At 47.8% G+C, this 16,833-nt stretch overlaps 1 protein-coding gene across 1 annotated transcript in view; it reads right to left on the bottom strand.

The window, feature by feature from the left end:
* Nucleotides 1-16,833, bottom strand: part of slc9a7 (solute carrier family 9 member 7) — a 303,023-nt gene extending 286,190 nt beyond the window's left edge. Inside the window, exons 1-3 of the mRNA XM_036977980.2 lie at nt 16,451-16,833; nt 9,092-9,294; nt 8,033-8,110 (exon numbers count right to left, since the gene is read on the bottom strand). Coding sequence (XP_036833875.2) covers nt 8,033-8,110; nt 9,092-9,294; nt 16,451-16,823 — 654 coding nt within the window. The 5' untranslated portion in view covers nt 16,824-16,833. The remainder of the gene's footprint in view (nt 1-8,032; nt 8,111-9,091; nt 9,295-16,450) is intronic.

The raw sequence follows: 16,833 nt of genomic DNA, 5'->3' as shown, positions 1-16,833 counted from the left end.
TGCTGACCAGGGCCCATAGGGGTAGTGTTGACCAGGGCCCATAGGGGTAGTGCTCTACTGTTGACCAGGGCCCATAGGGGTAGTGCTCTACTGTTGACCAGGGCCCATAGGGGTAGTGCTCTACTGCTGACCAGGGCCCATAGGGGTAGTGTTGACCAGGGCCCATAGGGGTAGTGTTGACCAGGGCCCATAGTGGTAGTGCTCTACTGTTGACCAGGGCCCATAGGGGTAGTGCTCTACTGTTGATCAGGGCCCGTAAGGGTAGTGCTCTACTGTTGACCAGGGACCATAGGGGTAGTGCTCTACTGCTGACCAGGGCCCATAGGGGTAGTGCTCTACTGCTGACCAGGGCCCATAGGGGTAGTGCTCTACTGTTGACCAGGGCCCATAGGGGTAGTGTTGACCAGGGCCCATAGTGGTAGTGCTCTACTGTTGACCAGGGCCCATAGGGGTAGTGCTCTACTGTTGACCAGGGCCCGTAAGGGTAGTGCTCTACTGTTGACCAGGGACCATAGGGGTAGTGCTCTACTGTTGACCAGGGCCCATAGGGGTAGTGCTCTACTGTTGACCAGGGCCCGTAAGGGTAGTGCTCTACTGTTGACCAGGGACCATAGGGGTAGTGCTCTACTGCTGACCAGGGCCCATTGGGGTAGTGCTCTACTGTTGACCAGGGCCCATAGGGGTAGTGTTGACCAGGGCCCATAGGGGTAGTGCTCTACTGTTGACCAGGGCCCATAGGGGTAGTGCTCTACTGTTGACCAGGGCCCATAGGGGTAGTGCTCTACTGCTGACCAGGGCCCATAGGGGTAGTGTTGACCAGGGCCCATAGGGGTAGTGTTGACCAGGGCCCATAGTGGTAGTGCTCTACTGTTGACCAGGGCCCATAGGGGTAGTGCTCTACTGTTGACCAGGGCCCGTAAGGGTAGTGCTCTACTGTTGACCAGGGACCATAGGGGTAGTGCTCTACTGCTGACCAGGGCCCATAGGGGTAGTGCTCTACTGCTGACCAGGGCCCATAGGGGTAGTGCTCTACTGTTGACCAGGGCCCATAGGGGTAGTGTTGACCAGGGCCCATAGTGGTAGTGCTCTACTGTTGACCAGGGCCCATAGGGGTAGTGCTCTACTGTTGACCAGGGCCCGTAAGGGTAGTGCTCTACTGTTGACCAGGGACCATAGGGGTAGTGCTCTACTGCTGACCAGGGCCCATAGGGGTAGTGCTCTACTGTTGACCAGGGCCCATAGGGGTAGTGTTGACCAGGGCCCATAGGGGTAGTGCTCTACTGTTGACCAAAGCCCATAGGGGTAGTGCTCTACTGTTGACCAGGGCCCGTAAGGGTAGTGCTCTACTGTTGACCAGGGACCATAGGGGTAGTGCTCTACTGCTGACCAGGGCCCATAGGGGTAGTGCTCTACTGTTGACCAGGGCCCATAGGGGTAGTGTTGACCAGGGCCCATAGTGGTAGTGCTCTACTGTTGACCAGGGCCCATAGGGGTAGTGCTCTACTGTTGACCAGGGCCCGTAAGGGTAGTGTTCTACTGTTGACCAGGGACCATAGGGGTAGTGCTCTACTGCTGACCAGGGCCCATAGGGGTAGTGCTCTACTGTTGACCAGGGCCCGTAAGGGTAGTGCTCTACTGTTGACCAGGGACCATAGGGGTAGTGCTCTACTGTTGACCAGGGCCCGTAAGGGTAGTGCTCTACTGTTGACCAGGGACCATAGGGGTAGTGCTCTACTGCTGACCAGGGCCCATTGGGGTAGTGCTCTACTGTTGACCAGGGCCCGTAAGGGTAGTGCTCTACTGTTGACCAGGGACCATAGGGGTAGTGCTCTACTGCTGACCAGGGCCCATAGAGGTAGTGCTCTACTGTTGACCAGGGCCCGTAAGTGTAGTGCTCTACTGTTGACCAGGGACCATAGGGGTAGTGCTCTACTGTTGACCAGGGCCCATAGGGGTAGTGCTCTACTGTTGACCAGGGCCCATAGGGGTAGTGCTCTACTGTTGACCAGGGCCCATAGGGGTAGTGCTCTACTGTTGACCAGGGCCCGTAAGGGTAGTGCTCTACTGTTGACCAGGGACCATAGGGGTAGTGCTCTACTGCTGACCAGGGCCCATTGGGGTAGTGCTCTACTGTTGACCAGGGCCCATAGGGGTAGTGTTGACCAGGGCCCATAGGGGTAGTGCTCTACTGTTGACCAGGGCCCATAGGGGTAGTGCTCTACTGTTGACCAGGGCCCATAGGGGTAGTGCTCTACTGCTGACCAGGGCCCATAGGGGTAGTGTTGACCAGGGCCCATAGGGGTAGTGTTGACCAGGGCCCATAGTGGTAGTGCTCTACTGTTGACCAGGGCCCATAGGGGTAGTGCTCTACTGTTGATCAGGGCCCGTAAGGGTAGTGCTCTACTGTTGACCAGGGACCATAGGGGTAGTGCTCTACTGCTGACCAGGGCCCATAGGGGTAGTGCTCTACTGCTGACCAGGGCCCATAGGGGTAGTGCTCTACTGTTGACCAGGGCCCATAGGGGTAGTGTTGACCAGGGCCCATAGTGGTAGTGCTCTACTGTTGACCAGGGCCCATAGGGGTAGTGCTCTACTGTTGACCAGGGCCCGTAAGGGTAGTGCTCTACTGTTGACCAGGGACCATAGGGGTAGTGCTCTACTGTTGACCAGGGCCCATAGGGGTAGTGCTCTACTGTTGACCAGGGCCCGTAAGGGTAGTGCTCTACTGTTGACCAGGGACCATAGGGGTAGTGCTCTACTGCTGACCAGGGCCCATTGGGGTAGTGCTCTACTGTTGACCAGGGCCCATAGGGGTAGTGTTGACCAGGGCCCATAGGGGTAGTGCTCTACTGTTGACCAGGGCCCATAGGGGTAGTGCTCTACTGTTGACCAGGGCCCATAGGGGTAGTGCTCTACTGCTGACCAGGGCCCATAGGGGTAGTGTTGACCAGGGCCCATAGGGGTAGTGTTGACCAGGGCCCATAGTGGTAGTGCTCTACTGTTGACCAGGGCCCATAGGGGTAGTGCTCTACTGTTGACCAGGGCCCGTAAGGGTAGTGCTCTACTGTTGACCAGGGACCATAGGGGTAGTGCTCTACTGCTGACCAGGGCCCATAGGGGTAGTGCTCTACTGCTGACCAGGGCCCATAGGGGTAGTGCTCTACTGTTGACCAGGGCCCATAGGGGTAGTGTTGACCAGGGCCCATAGTGGTAGTGCTCTACTGTTGACCAGGGCCCATAGGGGTAGTGCTCTACTGTTGACCAGGGCCCGTAAGGGTAGTGCTCTACTGTTGACCAGGGACCATAGGGGTAGTGCTCTACTGCTGACCAGGGCCCATAGGGGTAGTGCTCTACTGTTGACCAGGGCCCATAGGGGTAGTGTTGACCAGGGCCCATAGGGGTAGTGCTTTACTGTTGACCAAAGCCCATAGGGGTAGTGCTCTACTGTTGACCAGGGCCCGTAAGGGTAGTGCTCTACTGTTGACCAGGGACCATAGGGGTAGTGCTCTACTGCTGACCAGGGCCCATAGGGGTAGTGCTCTACTGTTGACCAGGGCCCATAGGGGTAGTGTTGACCAGGGCCCATAGTGGTAGTGCTCTACTGTTGACCAGGGCCCATAGGGGTAGTGCTCTACTGTTGACCAGGGCCCGTAAGGGTAGTGCTCTACTGTTGACCAGGGACCATAGGGGTAGTGCTCTACTGCTGACCAGGGCCCATAGGGGTAGTGCTCTACTGTTGACCAGGGCCCGTAAGGGTAGTGCTCTACTGTTGACCAGGGACCATAGGGGTAGTGCTCTACTGTTGACCAGGGCCCGTAAGGGTAGTGCTCTACTGTTGACCAGGGACCATAGGGGTAGTGCTCTACTGCTGACCAGGGCCCATTGGGGTAGTGCTCTACTGTTGACCAGGGCCCGTAAGGGTAGTGCTCTACTGTTGACCAGGGACCATAGGGGTAGTGCTCTACTGCTGACCAGGGCCCATAGAGGTAGTGCTCTACTGTTGACCAGGGCCCGTAAGTGTAGTGCTCTACTGTTGACCAGGGACCATAGGGGTAGTGCTCTACTGTTGACCAGGGCCCATAGGGGTAGTGCTCTACTGTTGACCAGGGCCCATAGGGGTAGTGCTCTACTGTTGATTGTTGGTTTTAAATAATGTTCTACAGCAATGACTTTGTACAAAAGTAGAGTATGTAGAGTATGTGTACTTCACAGCCGTCCCACAGGCCAGTATCAGAGAGTACCAGTCTGACATGTGTCCTTCACAGCCGTCCCACAGGCCAGTATCAGAGAGTACCAGTCTGACATGTGTCCTTCACAGCAGTCCCACAGGCCAGTATCAGAGAGTGCCAGCCTGACATGTGTCCTTCACAGCAGTCCCACAGGCCAGTATCAGAGAGTACCAGCCTGACATGTGTCCTTCACAGCCGTCCCACAGGCCAGTATGAGAGAGTGGGTCTAGCAGGGTAACCTAAGACAGGAACTGGAAGTGTGCGTCCCAAATGGAACCCTATTGACTATATAGTGATCTACTGTTGACCAGGGCCCATAGGGGTAGTGCTCTACTGTTGACCAGGGCCCATAGGGGTAGTGCTCTACTGCTGACCAGGGCCCATAGGGGTAGTGCTCTACTGTTGACCAGGGCCCATAGGGGTAGTGTTGACCAGGGCCCATAGTGGTAGTGCTCTACTGTTGACCAGGGCCCACAGGGGTAGTGCTCTACTGTTGACCAGGGCCCGTAAGGGTAGTGCTCTACTGTTGACCAGGGACCATAGGGGTAGTGCTCTACTGCTGACCAGGGCCCATAGGGGTAGTGCTCTACTGTTGACCAGGGCCCGTAAGGGTAGTGCTCTACTGTTGACCAGGGCCCATAGGGGTAGTGCTCTACTGTTGACCAGGGCCCGTAAGGGTAGTGCTCTACTGTTGACCAGGGACCATAGGGGTAGTACTCTACTGCTGACCAGGGCCCATTGGGGTAGTGCTCTACTGTTGACCAGGGCCCATAGGGGTAGTGTTGACCAGGGCCCATAGGGGTAGTGCTCTACTGTTGACCAGGGCCCATAGGGGTAGTGCTCTACTGTTGACCAGGGCCCATAGGGGTAGTGCTCTACTGCTGACCAGGGCCCATAGGGGTAGTGTTGACCAGGGCCCATAGGGGTAGTGCTCTACTGTTGACCAGGGCCCATAGGGGTAGTGCTCTACTGTTGACCAGGGCCCATAGGGGTAGTGCTCTACTGCTGACCAGGGCCCATAGGGGTAGTGTTGACCAGGGCCCATAGGGGTAGTGTTGACCAGGGCCCATAGTGGTAGTGCTCTACTGTTGACCAGGGCCCATAGGGGTAGTGCTCTACTGTTGACCAGGGCCCGTAAGGGTAGTGCTCTACTGTTGACCAGGGACCATAGGGGTAGTGCTCTACTGCTGACCAGGGCCCATAGGGGTAGTGCTCTACTGTTGACCAGGGCCCATAGGGGTAGTGTTGACCAGGGCCCATAGTGGTAGTGCTCTACTGTTGACCAGGGCCCATAGGGGTAGTGCTCTACTGTTGACCAGGGCCCGTAAGGGTAGTGCTCTACTGTTGACCAGGGACCATAGGGGTAGTGCTCTACTGCTGACCAGGGCCCATAGGGGTAGTGCTCTACTGTTGACCAGGGCCCATAGGGGTAGTGTTGACCAGGGCCCATAGGGGTAGTGCTCTACTGTTGACCAAAGCCCATAGGGGTAGTGCTCTACTGTTGACCAGGGCCCATAGGGGTAGTGCTCTATTGCTGACCAGGGCCCATAGGGGTAGTGTTGACCAGGGCCCATAGGGATAGTGCTTTACTGTTGACCAGGGCCCATAGGGGTAGTGCTCTACTGTTGACCAGGGCCCATAGGGGTAGTGCTCTACTGTTGACCAGGGCCCATAGGGGTAGTGCTCTACTGTTGACCAGGGCCCATAGGGGTAGTGCTCTACTGCTGACCAGGGCCCATAGGGGTAGTGTTGACCAGGGCCCATAGGGATAGTGCTTTACTGTTGACCAGGGCCCATAGGGGTAGTGCTCTACTGTTGACCAGGGCCCATAGGGGTAGTGCTCTACTGTTGACCAGGGCCCATAGGGGTAGTGCTCTACTGTTGACCAGGGCCCATAGGGGTAGTGCTCTACTGTTGACCAGGGCCCATAGGGGTAGTGCTCTACTGCTGACCAGGGCCCATAGGGGTAGTGTTGACCAGGGCCCATAGGGATAGTGCTTTACTGTTGACCAGGGCCCATAGGGGTAGTGCTCTACTGTTGACCAGGGCCCATAGGGGTAGAGCTCTACTGTTGACCAGAGCCAGTAGGGGTACTGTTGACCAGGGCCCATAGGGGTACTGTTGACCAGGGCCCATAGGGGTACTGTTGACCAGGGCCCATAGGGGTACTGTTGACCAGGGCCCATAGGGGTACTGTTGACCAGGGCCCATAGGGGTACTGTTGACCAGGGCCCATAGGGGTATTGTTGACCAGGGCCTATAGGGGTACTGTTGACCAGGGCCTATAGGGGTAGTGCTCTACTGTTGACCAGGGCCTATAGGGGTACTGTTGACCAGGGCCCATAGGGGTACTGTTGACCAGGGCCCATAGGGGTAGTGCACTACTGTTGACCAGGGCCCATAGGGGTAGTGCTCTACTGTTGACCAGGGCCCATAGGGGTAGGGGTACTACTGTTGACCAGGGCCCATAGGGGTAGGGGTACTACTGTTGACCAGGGCCCGTAGGGGTAGTGCTCTACTGTTGACCAGGGCCCATAGGGGTAGTGCTCTACTGTTGACCAGGGCCCATAGGGGTAGTGTACTACTGTTGACCAGGGCCCATAGAGGTAGTGCTCTACTGTTGACCAGGGCCCATAGAGGTAGTGCTCTACTGTTGACCAGGGCCCATAGAGGTAGTGTACTACTGTTGACCAGGGCCAGTAGGGGTACTGTTGACCAGGGCCCATAGAGGTAGTGTACTACTGTTGACCAGGGCCAGTAGGGGTAGTGTTGACCAGGGCCCATAGAGGTAGTGTACTAATGTTGACCAGGGCCAGTAGGGGTACAGTTGACCAGGGACAGTAGGGGTACTGTTGACCAGGGACAGTAGGGGTAGTGTTGACCAGGGCCCATAGAGGTAGTGTACTACTGTTGACCAGGGCCAGTAGGGGTACTGTTGACCAGGGCCAGTAGGGGTACTGTTGACCAGGGCCAGTAGGGGTACTGTTGACCAGGGCCAGTAGGGGTAGTGTTGACCAGGGCCCATAGAGGTAGTGTACTACTGTTGACCAGGGCCCATAGGGGTAGTGCTCTACTGTTGACCAGGGCCAGTAGTGGTACTGTTGACCAGGGCCAGTAGGGGTACTGTTGACCAGGGCCCATAGAGGTAGTGTACTACTGTTGACCAGGGCCCATAGAGCTCTATTTAGGGAATAGGGTGCCATTTGGGACGCACACAGAGACATGTGGTCTCGACTTCCTCCCAGAAGGGCAATACTCTAAAAGGCTGGCCAATGAGAGGGCTCCCCTGTCTACAGTATGTCCAATCAGAGATCTCGTTGTTGCAGCAGATCAGCCCATTCTGAACCACAGTAGATGACCAGATCAGGTTGAGGGCCTTGCTACAGTAGTTAACCCTTTAATATCAGTAACAATGTCCTGAGTCAACTGAACACTGTTGCGATGTTGAGAAACCTGGACAGTTCTTACATGCTACTACCTAGGAGACAATACTGGCCAATCTGAAGTCAAAAATTACATCAGAATAACATGTCACATGTTCCCGAGTGACGCAGCGGTCTAAGGCACTGCATCTCAGTGCTTGAGGCTCTGGTTCGATCATGGGCTGTATCACAACTGGCCGTGATCGGGAGTCCCATAGGGCGGCGCACAATTTTCCCAGCGTCATCCGGGTTAGGGGAGGGTTTGGCCGGGGTTGGCAGTCATTGTAAAATAAGAATTTGTTCTTAACTGACTTGCCTAGTTAAATAAAAAGTTTTTTAAAAATACAGAATACAAATACAAATGTTAAAGCTATCACTTACCTTTTTGAGACTATATCCAGCATGGAAAATGATTGGAGGTAGCAGTATATTGAAGAATACTTCAGGGTCAAAGGTAACCTGTACATTTAGGAGAAAAACATGTATGTAAACAGATCAATCCTAAACAAGTTGCTATTAGCCAGCTAATACACTGCTGAGATGCAGACTGATGACAAAGAGGTTACATTGTAAAGCACTGCCAACAAGGGCTGCTTGTGATCAAATACTTAGCGAGCCAGGACTGTACAGACAACCACAGATTCAGGATGCAGAGACTGACACGAAAATAGGTTGGACTGGATACTGGAAAATGTTTTCAGGATGCCTTTCCACAAGTTCAGTCGTGTTTAGTCAGTAGTTAGGGGGGGGGGGGGGGTTATACAGTTCAGTCGTGTTTAGTCAGAAGTTAGGGGGGGTTATACAGTTCAGTTGTGTTTAGTCAGTAGTTGGGGGGGGGGGGGGTTATACAGTTCAGTAGTGTTTAGTCAGTAGTTAGGGGGGGGTTATACAGTTCAGTTGTGTTTAGTCAGTAGTTGGGGGGGGGGGTTATACAGTTCAGTAGTGTTTAGTCAGTAGTTAGGGGGGGTTATACAGTTCAGTTGTGTTTAGTCAGTAGTTGGGGGGGGAGGTTATACAGTTCAGTAGTGTTTAGTCAGTAGTTAGGGGGAGGGTTATACAGTTCAGTTGTGTTTAGTCAGTAGTTGGGGGGGTTATACAGTTCAGTTGTGTTTAGTCAGTAGTTGGGGGGGTTATACAGTTCAGTTGTGTTTAGTCAGTAGTGGGGGGGGGGGGGGTTATACAGTTCAGTTGTGTTATGTCAGTAGTTGGGGGGGGGGTTATACAGTTCAGTTGTGTTTAGTCAGTAGTTGGACAGTAGTTGGGGGGGGGGGAGGTTATACAGTTCAGTAGTGTTTAGTCAGTAGTTGGGGGGGTTATACAGTTCAGTAGTGTTTAGTCAATAGTTTGGGGGTTATATATATTATTGGGCAGCACATCATTCTGTTCCAACATAGTGTGTGTGTGTGTGTGTGTGTGTGTGTGTGTGTGTATGATTGTTACCTTACGCAGCATGTCATTCTGCTCCACGTTGTGTATCTCCCTCGAGTTGATCTCTCCTTTCAGCGTGTACTCAAAGAACTTCCCACTGACGTTCAGTAGGAGCGTACTGACTGGCCCCTCCTCAAGAGAACAGCTGGGAGGAGTTTTTTTGTGGTAGCTGGTGGCTGGGATTCCATAACGCAGGATCACACCTACCAACAGTCCTGGGAAGGAGAGAGAGAGAGAGGGAGCGAGAGAGCGAGGGCGAGAGAGAGAGAGATACTGAGGATAGAATATCTTCACACTGCCAAAATGTCTTAAACCTCGTTAGAGGCGGCTTATGGTAGTGAAATTGACATTCAATTCTCTGGCAACCGTTTTGGTGGACATTCCTGCACTCAACATGCCAATTGCACAATCCCTCAAAACATCTGTGGCATTGTGTTGTGTGATGCCTTTTATTGTCCCCAGCACAAGTTGCACCTGTGTAATGATCATGCTGTTTAATCAGCTTCTTGATATGCCACACCTGTCAGGTGGATGGATTATCTTGGCAAAGGAGGAATGCTCACTAACAGGGATGTAAACTAATTTGAGCACAAAATTTGAGAGAAATAAGCTTTTAATGCATATGGAACATTTCTGGGATATTTTCTTTCAGCTCATTATTATTAATATTATTACAACTACATTATTATTACTAGCTACATTATTTTTATCCACATTATTATTACTACTACTACTACATTATTTGACTGGCTACATTATTATTATCCACATTATTATTACTACTACTACATTATTTGACTGGCTACATTATTATTATTATTATTATTATTATTATTTATTATTATTAGCTTATTATTATCCACATTATTATTACTACTACTACATTATTATTTTACTAGCTACATTATTATTATTATTACTAGCTACATTATTACTACTAGCTACATGTATCATCATTATTACTACTAGCTACATTATTATTTTACTAGCTACATTATTATTATTTGTATTACTAGCTACATTATTACTGCTAGCTACATTATTATTATTATTACTAGCTACATTATTATTATTGGCTAGATTATTATTACTACTACTAGCTACATTATTACTGCTAGCTACATTATTATTATTATTACTAGCTACATTATTATTATTGACTCGATTATTATTACTACTACTAGCTACATTATTACTGCTAGCTACATTATTATTATTACTAGCTACATTATTATTATGGCTAGCTACATTATTATTATTATTATTATTATCTCCTACTTTTTTATTATTACTACTAGCTACATTATTATTATTAGCTACACCATTATTATTATTAATTATTTACTACTACTACTAGCTTCATTATTATTACTACCTACATTAGTATTATCATTATTATTACTAGCTACATTATTATTATTACTACTACTATTATTATTATTATTTATATTATTACTAGTTACATTATTACTACTAACTACATTATTAATTATTATTGCTACTAATAGCTACATTATTACGAGCTAAATTACTACTAATACTACTAATACCATTATTACTAACTACATTATTATTATTTATTATTATTACTAGCTACACTATTATTATTACTACATTATCACATTTGCTAGCTACATTATTTCTAGCTACAATATTACTATTACTGTAGCTATCATTATTAAGATTTTACTATTAATATTATATTATTAATATTACTACATTATCATTATTATATTTGCTAGCTACATTATTTCTAGCTACAATATTACTATTACTGTAGCTATCATTATTAAGATTTTACTATTAATATTACTACATTATCATTATTACATTTGCTAGCTACATTATTATTATTACTAGCTGCATTATTATTATTATTACTAGCTACATTATTATTATTATTACTAGCTACATTATTATTACTAGCTACATTATTATTATTACTAGCTACATTATTATTATTACTAGCTACATTATTATTATTATTATTACTAGCTACATTATTATTATTATTATTATTATTACTAGCTACATTGTTATTGTATTTTTTATTATTACTAGCTACATTATTATTACTGCTTAAGTCAGTATTAGGACATTAGCATAGAGTCAGTCATGTCTCAGCAACACACGGCAGCTGAGTCTGTCTGTCTGTCCTCCAGCTAAGACCAGCCGGGAAGTTGTGCAGTGCATCTCAAAGAGGGCCAGGCTCACACACAGACTACGCAGAGAGATAGACGGACAGATTCTGGTCCTCTAGGCAACCTCCTACTAATGACACCGAAGAGGCATATGCCATGTGAAACGGTTTCTAACTGACAATATGTGTTATTATCCTGCAACATGGTGCTTGACAAGGACTGAAATAGGTGCTGGTGGTAATTTTAGCCAATATTCTATCAGGAACTCAAGCAGTAGAAAATTGGATGTCCCGGGAACTCCGTTGTGGTGAGTTCCTGACTAATTAAAGCACAAATATTGTCCCTATGTCCACATAAGGATGCTATCACAGAACAGACTACAATTCACCTACAAATAGGCTTAGCAATGAGGGATGAGATGGAATTTTAACATTCAAATGAAGGGTATACCAGGTGACTTTCATGAGGTTTGGTTGCCTTGTATTGAACACAGTAAGACAGAAGGTGTAACTCTTAGGATGCTATGGCCTGGCCCTGGGGCTCTACCGTCCTGTGGATTGTCACTGTCCCTGGGGCTCTACCATCCGTCCTGTGGATTGTCACTGTCCCTGGGGCTCTACCGTCCGTCCTGTGGATTGTCACTGTCCCTGGGGCTCTACCGTCCGTCCTGTGGATTGTCACTGTCTCTGGGGCTCTACAGTCCTGTGGATTGTCACTGTCCCTGGGGCTCTACCGTCCTGTGGATTGTCACTGTCCCTGGGGCTCTACCGTCCTGTGGATTGTCACTGTCCCTGGGGCTCTACCGTCCTGTGGATTGTCACTGTTCCTAGGGCTCTACCGTCCTGTGGATTGTCACTGTCCCTGGGGCTCTACCGTCCTGTGGATTGTCACTGTCCCTGGGGCTCTACCGTCCTGTGGAGAAAAAAAATGATACTCTGAGCACACTGCCTGCCCATCAAGACATCTACAGCATCTTGTGTCACAGAAAGGCCAGGAAGATCAAGGACCCCAACCACGGCCTGTTCACCCCGCTACCATCCAGAAGGCGAGGTCAGTACAGGTGCATCAAAGCTGGGACCGAGAGACTGAAAAACAGCTTGCATCTCCATCTCATCAGATGGTTATACAGCCGCTATTAGCCTGCCTCTGCCCTGAACTTAGTCACTGTTACTAGCCGGCAACCACCCGGTACTCTACCCTGCACTTTAGAAACTGTTGCCCTATGTACACAGACATTGAACACTGGTCACTGTAATAATGTTTACATACTGTTTAACCCACTGTATAATGTATATACTGTATTCTAGTCATGGTTCATCCTATACACAGTACATTCTGAAAGTATTCAGACCACTTTACTTTTTCTACATTTTGTTACTTATTGTAAAATGGATTAAATAGTTTTTTTCCCCTCATTAATCTACACACAATACCCCATAATGACAAAGAAAAACTGGTTTAGACATTTTTGCACATTTATAAAAACATTTAAAAACAGAAATATCACATTGACATAAGTATTCAGACCCTTTACTCAGTACTTTGTTTAAGTTCCTTTGGCAACGATTACATCCTCAAGTCTTTTTGGATAGGACGCTACAAGCTTGGCACACCTGCATTTGGGGAGTTTCTTCCATTCTTCTCTGCAGATCCTCTCAAGCTCTGTCAGGTTGAATGGAATGCGTCGCTGCACAGCTATTTTCAGGTCTCTCCAGAGATGTTCAAATCGGGTTCAAGTCAGGGCTTTGGCTGGGCCACAAAGACATTCAGAGACTTGTCCCGAAGCCACTCCTGCATTGTCTTGGCTGTGTGCTTAGGGTCGTTGTCCTGTTGGAAGGTGAACCTTAGGACCTCAGACTGGGGCGGAGTGTTCTGGGGCAGGTTTTCATCAAGGATCTCTCTGTACTTTGCTCTGTACATCTTTGCCTCGATCCTGAATATGGTATTGAGTTTTCCACCACAGTCATCGGCTTCATCAATAAGTGCATTGACGACGTCGTCCCCACAGTGACCGCACGTACATATTCCAACCAGAAGCCATGGATTACAGGCAACATCCGCACCGAGCTAAAGGCTACAGCTGCCGCTTTCAAGGAGCGGGACACTAATCTGGACGCTTAAAAGAAATCCCGCTGTGCCCTCAGACGAACCATCAAATAAGCAAAGCGTCAATACGGGACTAAGATTATTATTGATGAAGCCAGTGACTGAGGGGTTATACTCCTCAATGCCATATTCCAGTCTGTGCTACCAAAACAGCCCTGTAGCGTAGCATACGCATTATCTGACCACTTCCGTATTGAGCGAGTCACTGGTACTTCCTGCTTTAGTATGACGGCTATGAAAAATATCCCTCTCAGCACTGCGCCAAAATGCAAACTCCTTCCGTTTGAGTTATGTTGTAAAAAAATGTTTTTTATAACATCTCTTGGTAGATAGTGTGGTCTACAGCCTATCATGAGGTACTCTACCTCAGGCAAGCAATACCTCGAGACTACCTTAATATTTGACATTGCGCACCAGCTGTTACCGGAAATAGCTGTTCTGTCCTGTTGATGTCCGAAAACCCAGCCAACTGTATATGATCCATGTTGTCGTTCAGCCACGACTCGGTGAAACATAAGATATTACAGTTTTTAATGTCCCGTTGGTAAGATAGTCTTGAACGGAGCTCATCCAGTTTATTCACCTGTGATTCCACTTTGGCCAATAGAACGGATGATAGAGGCGCGTTACCCACTCACCGACAAATTCTCACAAGGCACCCTTATCTGCTCCCCCTGTATTTTCTTATGGCGAATGACGGGGATTTAAGCCTGGTCTTGGAGCAACAAAAACACACAAAATAGCACAATTGGTTAAGAGCTTGTAAAACGGCAGCCATTCTCAAGTGACTGCATATTCGCCAACAGAACGGAGGGAGTTTATCCACTCGCCGACATAGTCTCGTCAGGTATCCCGCACACCGACCTCTATAACACCGCCTCTTCGATATTTCAGTGTTGGGGATTTGGGCCTGGTTGAAGTAGAAATCCTCATTCATAATCAACTTCAGTGATCGCTGTTCTGATTTCCAGATACTATTTTCAGTCATAGGAAATGATGGTGGAACCATCAGGTAAAAAAATTATAATTACAATCTGCGTAAAAAATCTTTTTTTTAAATTGCAGGATTGGTCAGAAGCTCATAAAACAGCTGCTATGCCCTTCAGCAACAGGGCTTTGGGAAATTGAAATCCTCTTTTTTTTAAATTTACCTTTATTTAACCAGGTAGGCTAGTTGAGAACACCTTTATTTAACCAGGTAGGCTAGTTGAGAACACCTTTATTTAACCAGGTAGGCTAGTTGAGAACAAGTTCTCATTTGCAACTGTGACCTGGCCAAGATAAAGCGTAGCAATTCGACACATACAACAACACAGAGTTACACATGGAATAAACAAAACATACAGTCAATAATACAGTAGAACAAAAGAAAACAAAAAGTCTATATACAGTGAGTGCAAATGAGGTAAGTTAAGGAAATAAATAGGCCATGGGGTCGAAGTAATTACAATATAGCAATTAAACACTGGAATGGTAGATCGGCAGAAGATGAATGTGCAGATAGAGATACTGGGGTGCAAAGGAGCAAAATAAATAAATAAATATATAAATACCAGTATGGGGATGAGGTAGGTAGATAGATGGGCTGTTTACAGATGGGCTATGTGCAGGTGCAGTGAGTAAGCTGCTCTGACAGCTGGTGCTTAAAGCTAATGAGGGAGATGTGAGTCTCCAGCTTCGGTCCATAGAGACTGTCAGAGGTCTGGACAACAGGCTCTTCGATTTGACACACTGAACTCTGTCTGATAAGTAGTTAGTAAACCAGGCGAGGCAATCATTTGAGAAACCAAGGCTGTTGAGTCTGCTGATAAGAATGTGGTGATTGACAGAGTCGAAAGCCTTGGCCAGGTTGATGAATACGGCTGCACAGTAATGTCTCTTACCGATGGCGGTTATGATGTCGTTTAGAACCTTGAGCGTGGCTGAGGTGCACCAATGACCAGCTCTGAAACCAGATGGCATAGCGGAGAAGGTATGGTGGGATTCGAAATGGTCAGTAATCTGTTAACTTGGCTTTCGAAGACCTTAGACAGGGTAGGATAGATATAGGTCTGTAGCAGTTTGGGTCTAGAGTGTCTCCCCCTTTGAAGAGGGGGATGACCGCAGCAGCTTTCCAATCTTTGGGAATCTCAGACGATACGAAAGAGAGGTTTAACAGGCTAGTAATAGGGGTGGCAACAATTTTGGCAGATACTTTTAGAAAGAGAGGGTCCAGATTGTCTAGCCCTGCTGATTTGTAGGTGTCCAGATTTTGCAGCTCTTTCAGAACATCAGCTATCTGGATTTGGGTAAAGGAGAAATTGTGGGGGCTTTGGCGGGTTGCTGTGGAGGGTGCCGGGCAGTTGACCGGGGTAGGGGTAGCCATGTGGAAAGCATGGCCAGCCGTAGAGAAATGCTTACTGAAATTCTCAATTATAGTGTTTATTGTTTTTATTGTTTATTTCACTTTATATATTCACTTTATATATTATCTACCTCACTTGCTTTGGCAATGTTAACACATGTTTCCCATGCCAATAAAGCCCCTTGAATTGAATTGAATAGAGAGATAGAGAGATCGATTAGATAGATATTCCATCCATGATATGGAGCAGTTACTACAAGCTGCTATGGGTAATGAATGAGTCAACACAATAGTTGTAAGCCCAGGCCATGACATTATACAATTTATCTGCTATTATGTAAAGTAAAAATCATGATTAGGCCTACTAGCCAATAGTGCAATGTGATTCAGGCTATACCAATCAAGTCAAAGCTATAATATATTGTTATTTGTTGGTGGCATATGAACATGGTTCTGTGGGTATCTATGCAGGACTGTGATGCCCAATCTAAATACTGTGTAGCACATTCCAGAGACTGTCACTCCCATCTGAACCAATTAGGACTGGGAATGAGCGCTGAATGGCGCATCATGTAATACCGTAACATTTTAACTGTCTACAATGTATCTACAATATTGATCAATTGTAACTAACTCGTCATGGTTCAATGTAGCAGTGACATAGAGCCGCACTAATAATCACCGACGTGAGTTGGCATCATTCATACGGGGATTAGGGGGTTGGGTTGGCAAAGTTACATGCGTTGCAAACGTCTGACAGATTAATGTGTCGAGTCTTACCGTATATCATTGCCAACCCGGTCTCATGGAGAAAACGAACTCTTCTGTGTTTGAAAAGCCAAATGGTCAGAATTGTTAATGTCAGCAGTAAAATGAATGTCAATAAATTCACACTGTCCTGTCGATGACTTTCTTCTGCCTCTTTCTCAGATGCCAGTTCCTCCATAACGCCGTCCTCGGCGTTCATTTTAGAGGCCTGGTTTATCAGCAGAATTAAAATGGGAAATAACATCAATTGCTTTTCCAAAGGAAAGAAGAATCTGCATAGCTTTGGTTTTTGGGCAACAGCAGCATCCATGGTACAGTTTGATGAACCAAGCCTATCAGACCTATCAGACTTCTTCTTCTTTAGGATTGTGTTGACGGCTCGCATCCAATTCAAT

The sequence above is a fragment of the Oncorhynchus mykiss genome, chromosome 1 (genome assembly GCF_057628025.1).
Source record: "Oncorhynchus mykiss isolate SJ-2025 chromosome 1, ASM5762802v1, whole genome shotgun sequence".
NCBI classification, from domain to species: domain Eukaryota; kingdom Metazoa; phylum Chordata; class Actinopteri; order Salmoniformes; family Salmonidae; genus Oncorhynchus; species Oncorhynchus mykiss.
This window is presented reverse-complemented; position numbering and strand designations above follow the sequence as displayed.